The sequence below is a fragment of the Poromitra crassiceps genome, assembly GCF_964638095.1.
Source record: "Poromitra crassiceps genome assembly, contig: HAP1_SCAFFOLD_912, whole genome shotgun sequence".
NCBI lineage: Eukaryota > Metazoa > Chordata > Actinopteri > Beryciformes > Melamphaidae > Poromitra > Poromitra crassiceps.
Window position 1 is genome coordinate 2,745 of NW_028151497.1, and position 6,584 is coordinate 9,328.

Consider the following 6,584-nt stretch of genomic DNA (forward strand, 5'->3'; position numbering starts at 1 on the left):
AGCATTTTTACACCGACACACCAGTCTTGTTTGCTTGTAAATAGGACAAACCTTGGATACGAGCTGGTATGGAAGAAATGTATGCGGTCTGACAGTGTACATCCGACTGTACAGGGTGGACGGGGCGCTGGGCTCTCCGGCTCTGCAGTTAGATGATATTGTAGCAAATAGGGCTAACCTTTAAAAATATGAACTATCCCTTTAACTGCAATAAGAGGCGGAGCAACAGTAGACTGGAGAGACATGAGTGTTTCAACGTCACATTCCTGAAATGAAACTAAGAGTAACTCAGACAGAGCAACAGCACTGCTGCAGTGGAGAAGTCTCTCTCTTTCTCTCAAAGGAAACATAGACCTAAGTTCATCAGGCCTTTCTCAACAATACAGCAGAGTCTTAGACTTACACACAGGTGAGTACAGCAGATATTTACTGTCTAACAGATACAGCAGAGTCTTATGGGGGTGAATACAGCAGATATTTACTGTCTAACAGATACAGCAGAGTCTTATGCGGGTGAATACAGCAGATATTTACTGTCTAAACAGATACAGCAGAGTCTTATGGGGGTGAATACAGCAGATATTTACTGTCTAACAGATACAGCAGAGTCTTATGGGGGTGAATACAGCAGATATTTACTGTCTAACAGATACAGCAGAGTCTTATGGGGGTGAATACAGCAGATATTTACTGTCTAACAGATACAGCAGAGTCTTATGCGGGTGAATACAGCAGATATTTACTGTCTAACAGATACAGCAGAGTCTTATGGGGGTGAATACAGCAGATATTTACTGTCTAACAGATACAGCAGAGTCTTATGGGGGTGAATACAGCAGATATTTACTGTCTAACAGATACAGCAGAGTCTTATGCGGGTGAATACAGCAGATATTTACTGTCTAAACAGATACAGCAGAGTCTTATGGGGGTGAATACAGCAGATATTTACTGTCTAACAGATACAGCAGAGTCTTATGCGGGTGAATACAGCAGATATTTACTGTCTAAACAGATACAGCAGAGTCTTATGCGGGTGAATACAGCAGATATTTACTGTCTAAACAGATACAGCAGAGTCTTATGGGGGTGAATACAGCAGATATTTACTGTCTAAACAGATACAGCAGAGTCTTATGCGGGTGAATACAGCAGATATTTACTGTCTAAACAGATACAGCAGAGTCTTATGCGGGTGAATACAGCAGATATTTACTGTCTAAACAGATACAGCAGAGTCTTATGGGGGTGAATACAGCAGATATTTACTGTCTAAACAGATACAGCAGAGTCTTATGCGGGTGAATACAGCAGATATTTACTGTCTAAACAGAGGGCACGCAGCCAGTGTGGGATGTGTCCCTGTTCTCATATTGCACTCTTGTCAAACAACCCAATTGCCAGGATAAAATGTCGGCTTTGTATGTTCATAGAATCCATGGAAATGTTCAATGTTTTACATTTCCTTCCACAAAAATGTTAAATATGGACATTTTGGGCCTCCAGCACAGACACCAGCCCTTCCTGGTTACTTCCCCGAGCAACTCTGCCACGTAACTGCCTCCCTTGCCCTTGCTCAGAGGTGGAAAGTAACTCATTACAAGTACTCAAATGACTGTAATTGAGTAGATTTTTCTTTTGTGTACTTTTTTTGAGTAATTTATAAAATCAATCGGTAACACTTTACAATAACGTACACAAATACTGTAGTAGTTACTAGTAAACTAATCATTAACTAATAGTTAATGAGTAGCTAAGGAATAATTCATCATTAGTCAATCACTAATCATAGTTAGTCATTAGTTAATGATTAGTATCTAAGTTCCTGAGTAGAGTAGTTAATCAATACTTGTTGTGTTTATTTGATAAGGATATCTTTCACTTTATATTAGGGTGCAAAAAGAGTAACAAATGGACAGGTAATGATTCAGTACTCATAAACTACAGAGTATGATGCACCACTTTACAATAGGGTACACAAAAAGAGTAACTAATGGACAGGTAATAATTAAGTAATGAGTAACTAACAATTAACTATATACTCACAAACTGACCATTGACTAACCATTAACTAATGAGTAATTAATCTACTAAGGAACTAACAACTAATCATGAACTAATGATTAACTACTATACTCACAATGTGACCTTAACTAATGATTAACTAATGATTAAGTAATATATTCACGCACTGACATTTATTAATCATTAACGAACGATTAACTATCGTTAATTAGTAGTAATTAGTAACTGACCGACTAATCAGTAACTAATGATGAACTACTATATTCACGAGCTGACATTTAGTAATCATTAAGTATTGATTAACTAATCTACTCAGGAACTTAGATACTAATCATTAACTAATGACTACCTACTCATTAACTATGATTAACTAGTGATTGACTAATGACAAATTATTCCTTAGCTACTCATTAACTAACTATTAGTTAATGATTAGTTTACTAGTAACTACTACAGTATTTGTGTACGTTATTGTAAAGTGTTACCAAATCAGTAATTTTACTTAAGTAAATGACCCTCACTATATAGCTGAACAGTCACATGACATCTCTTGCCCCGGAAGTGAGCTTCCCATTCATTTTCTCCATAGGCATAAAAAAAAAACTAGTTTTAAGGCTGGAACAAAGCCAACACGTGACCTACTGAATCGTGAGTGACCATAAAACATTTCACTCGGAGCAAAAAAAAAAAAAAAAAAAAAAATATATATATATATATATATATAATATATATATATAATCAAAATAAAAAAATGGTATGTTACGGTGTTGTTATATCACACTTTTACTTTGTGTCTCAGTGTCTAGATATGTCTGCTGCCAGCAGTCTCCTCTCTGAAGAGCAGTTCCTCTGCTCCATCTGTCTGGATGTGTTCACTGATCCAGTCTCCACACCATGTGGACACAACTTCTGCAAGAACTGCATCACACATCACTGGGATGTTAGTGTCCAGTGCCTGTGTCCCATGTGTAAAGAGGTTTTTGACAGAAGACCTCTGCTGCGGGTCAATACTTTCATATCTGAGATGGCTGCTCAGTTCAGAAAGTCAGCTCAGATGAAAGCCAGCAGCTGCACGGAACAACCATGTGCCACTGCCAAACCAGGAGAAGTTCTCTGTGACGTCTGCACTGGGACCAAACTGAAGGCCCAGAAGTCCTGCCTGGTGTGTCTGGCCTCCTACTGTGAGACTCACCTGGAGCCTCACCACATCATCAAAAGCATGAAAAGACACACGCTGATCGATCCTGTGGAGAACCTGGAAGACAGGATGTGTAAGAAGCATGACAGACCGCTGGAGCTCTTCTGCAAGACTGACCAGATGTGTGTATGTCAGGTATGCACTGAGTCAGACCACAAGTCACATGACATTGTTCCTCTGAAAGAGGAATACAAAGGAAAGATGGCTGAGCTGGAGAAGACAGAGGGTGAAATTCAGCAGAAGATCCAGGAGAGACGACTGAAGATTCAGGAGATCAAACACTCAGTGGAGCTCAGCAAGGAAGATGCAGACAGAGAGATAGCAGACAGTGTGCAGGTCTTCACTGCTCTGAGGCAGTCTGCGGAGAGAGGCCAGGCTGAGCTCATTGAGACGATTGAAGAGAAGCAGCAAACAACAGAGAAACAGGCTGAAGGCTTCATCAAAGAGCTGGAACAGGAGATCTCTGAGCTGGTGCAGAGAAGCGCTGAGGTGGAGCAGCTCTCACTCGCTGAAGACCACCTCCACCTCCTCCAAAGCTTCCCATCCCTGAACACTCCTCCACACACCAAGGACTGGACAGAGGTCAGTGTCCATCGCTCATCATATGGGGAGACTGTGAGGAGAGCTGTGGCTCAGCTGGAGGAGACTCTCAGGAAAGAGATGGAGAAGCTGCTTGAGGCTGAGCTGAAGAGGGCCCAGCAGTATGCAGTGGATGTGACTCTGGATCCTGATACAGCACACGCCGAGCTCATCCTGTCTGATGATGGGAAACAAGTAAAAGTTGGTGATGTAAAGAAGAATCTCCCAGACAAGCCAGCGAGGTTTTCTTACTGTGTCCGTGTCTTAGGAAAGCAGAGCTTCTCCTCAGGAAGGTTTTACTACGAGGTTCAGGTTAAACAGAAGACTAAGTGGGGGTTAGGAGTGGTCAGAGGCTCCATCAACAGGAAGGGAACAATCACGACAACTCCTGAGAATGGCTACTGGACTGTGTGGAGGCAGGTAAATGACTACGAAGCTTTTGCTGACCCTCATGTCCTCCTCTCTCTGAAGACGAAGCCTCAGAAGGTGGGGGTGTTTGTGGATTATGAGGAGGGTCTGGTCTCCTTTTATGACGTAGATGCTGCAGCTCTGATCTACTCCTTTACTGGATGCAGCTTCACTGAGGAACTCTACCCAATCTTCTGTCCTGCTCTTAACTCTGCCCCTCTGATCATCTCTCCTGTCAATCACACAGATTAGACGAATCATTAGTTCTTGTCAGAGAGGATTAATTAGCAATCAAGATAAGACTTTTTCTTTTCTTTTCTTTTCTTCTTTTATTATAAAATAAAAACAGTTAGACTTTTCTTAAGCGTATTAAGATGAATTTGTTTTTTCAATGGAGCTCTCCACTGAGAGAAGAATTAGACAAACTCCCTGTCAGTGGGAAAAAAGCGCAGTAACTACTAATGTATCTTGTCTTTTTCTTCCTGGCAAAATTATTGGTTTATCATGAAAAAAAAAAAAAAAAAAAGAAAAAAAAAAAAACAATTTTAGTTGGTTACAGTTAAATTAACTCCAGATTCTGGTTAATATAATTCTGTATTTTACTATTATCCTGTTTTTACCACGTGCGGCAGCGCGCGTGGCCAAGAGAAGGCTGTTTGGTGCGAGTCAGTCAGTCAGTCAGTCAGTCGTTCAGTCAGTCAGTCATAATGGGACGGAAAGGACGTTTATTTCAGTGTCACTTTGCCAGATGCCTTCTCGGTGTTTGAATTGTGCTGCTTAATAGTTCACTCCACCCACTTGGGACGCTGGCTGAATTAGAACAAGCTCACCTAGACACACACACGCTGGTAAATATGGTGGTATGTATGAACCCACCACCATACGTTCTGCTAATTTTTTGAGGTACTGGCACTTCAGTAGCTGTTAGAGAATGGAATTTCCACTGAGAATGTTATGGTAATAAATAAGTGTGCGTCTCAGTCTGACAGAGAGTTATCAGTTGTTATTGGAACACGATGCACTGCCCAAGGTCTCAGCAAAAGAGAAGTCCTCAATGCCACTGGGGTGAATCTATATGTGTGAGATGTCATGTCATGCTAACTCAAAGCATAATTATGCGTATGCAATTATTAGCTTATTGATTAGGAAATGGCATGGAAATTATATTTTTCTCCAACAATAGCCTACCTCCACTGTTTCAGATCGAAATAGTGTACTTTTCCCTTCCACGTATCTGATGAGTTACTGCATTGTTAAAGTTTAAACTTCGGTGTCTTGAACCGAGCCAGCAACAAGCACAGAATGTTGCCAACATGCTTTGTGACATGAACAATTAACAGCATTTTGACACTGACACACTAAGAAGAAAGTTACTGGCTAATTCATCTTTTAGTGTGATAACACTGAATGCACAGAGTTAAGAATAGGTCTAAAAAACAGCCTCCTTCATTAGCCCTATTCATCTGCACAGCCTAAACATGTCTATTTTTGGCTACAACTAGTCACAGCAGCCACTATACTGTACGTGGCAGTAGATCACCAACCTGCCTGTGTGAAGCAGCTTGAGCTCACCCATTATATTCTCTGCTTTAACCGCCACATTTAACTCATGGAATATAAAAAATATTATAGAAGTGCAAAAAATATGAGCAGTATTGATCAAATATTTATATTATGCAACTCTACCCACAAGATAAATATGGTAAAAAGCCAAGTATAGCTAATTAAAATGAAACATCCAAAGATGGTCAAATATTGAACTCAATCATTCCCTTCCTGTCACTCACTGCACATCTGTGGGAAATGCGTACTGTGTCCGAAAGCAAGTACTGCGTACTGATGCGCCTGTGATTGTGATGCTCTCGTCTTCAACAATGTGGAATAGCTACAGAGGGGAAATTAAATAAGCAAGGAAATAAAGCGTAGAAATATCGCTGCTGTCAATTTGCTGTTACATGACGTGTTTTGAGTAAAACATTTCGCTCAATGTAAAACGTGTCTCCTGCATTTATTAATTAGACATAGGCTCCTATATATCTATTTTCTCCTTGTGTTTTAGTAAGGAGGGGATGGGAATGTACTGTTGTAATTTCCTCTTAAATCTTTCTGCTGGGGGGAGTCAGGGAGATCACGAACGAATAGTTTAACTTTCACGAGTTGTCAAAATACTTAATTGGTATGGTGCCCGCCCATGGGCGATTATACGTTGGTGCACTGGCTGCACGTGCAACCCCTAGTGGCCAGATCTTTTTTTTTTTTTTTTACCTTTTTTTTATACAGGGGGAGTCTGACTGAGAGCAATGCTCTCTTTTTCAGGAGCGCCCTGTTCACATTCACACACACATTCATACCTGGAAGCTGACCAGTACAACAT

The 6,584-nt window shown here is 40.6% G+C and overlaps 1 protein-coding gene across 1 annotated transcript; it reads left to right on the forward strand.

Moving 5' to 3' along the window:
* Positions 1–300: 300 nt before the first annotated feature.
* LOC310771629 (E3 ubiquitin-protein ligase TRIM39-like) lies at positions 301–4,462 on the forward strand (the record flags this gene model as incomplete). The annotated part of the gene is made up of 2 exons (XM_083664199.1): positions 301–409; positions 2,825–4,462. The coding sequence occupies exon 2, from the start codon at positions 2,834–2,836 to the stop codon at positions 4,460–4,462; it is 1,629 nt and encodes a 542-aa protein (XP_083520325.1). The 5' UTR covers positions 301–409; positions 2,825–2,833.
* Positions 4,463–6,584: the final 2,122 nt, after the last annotated feature.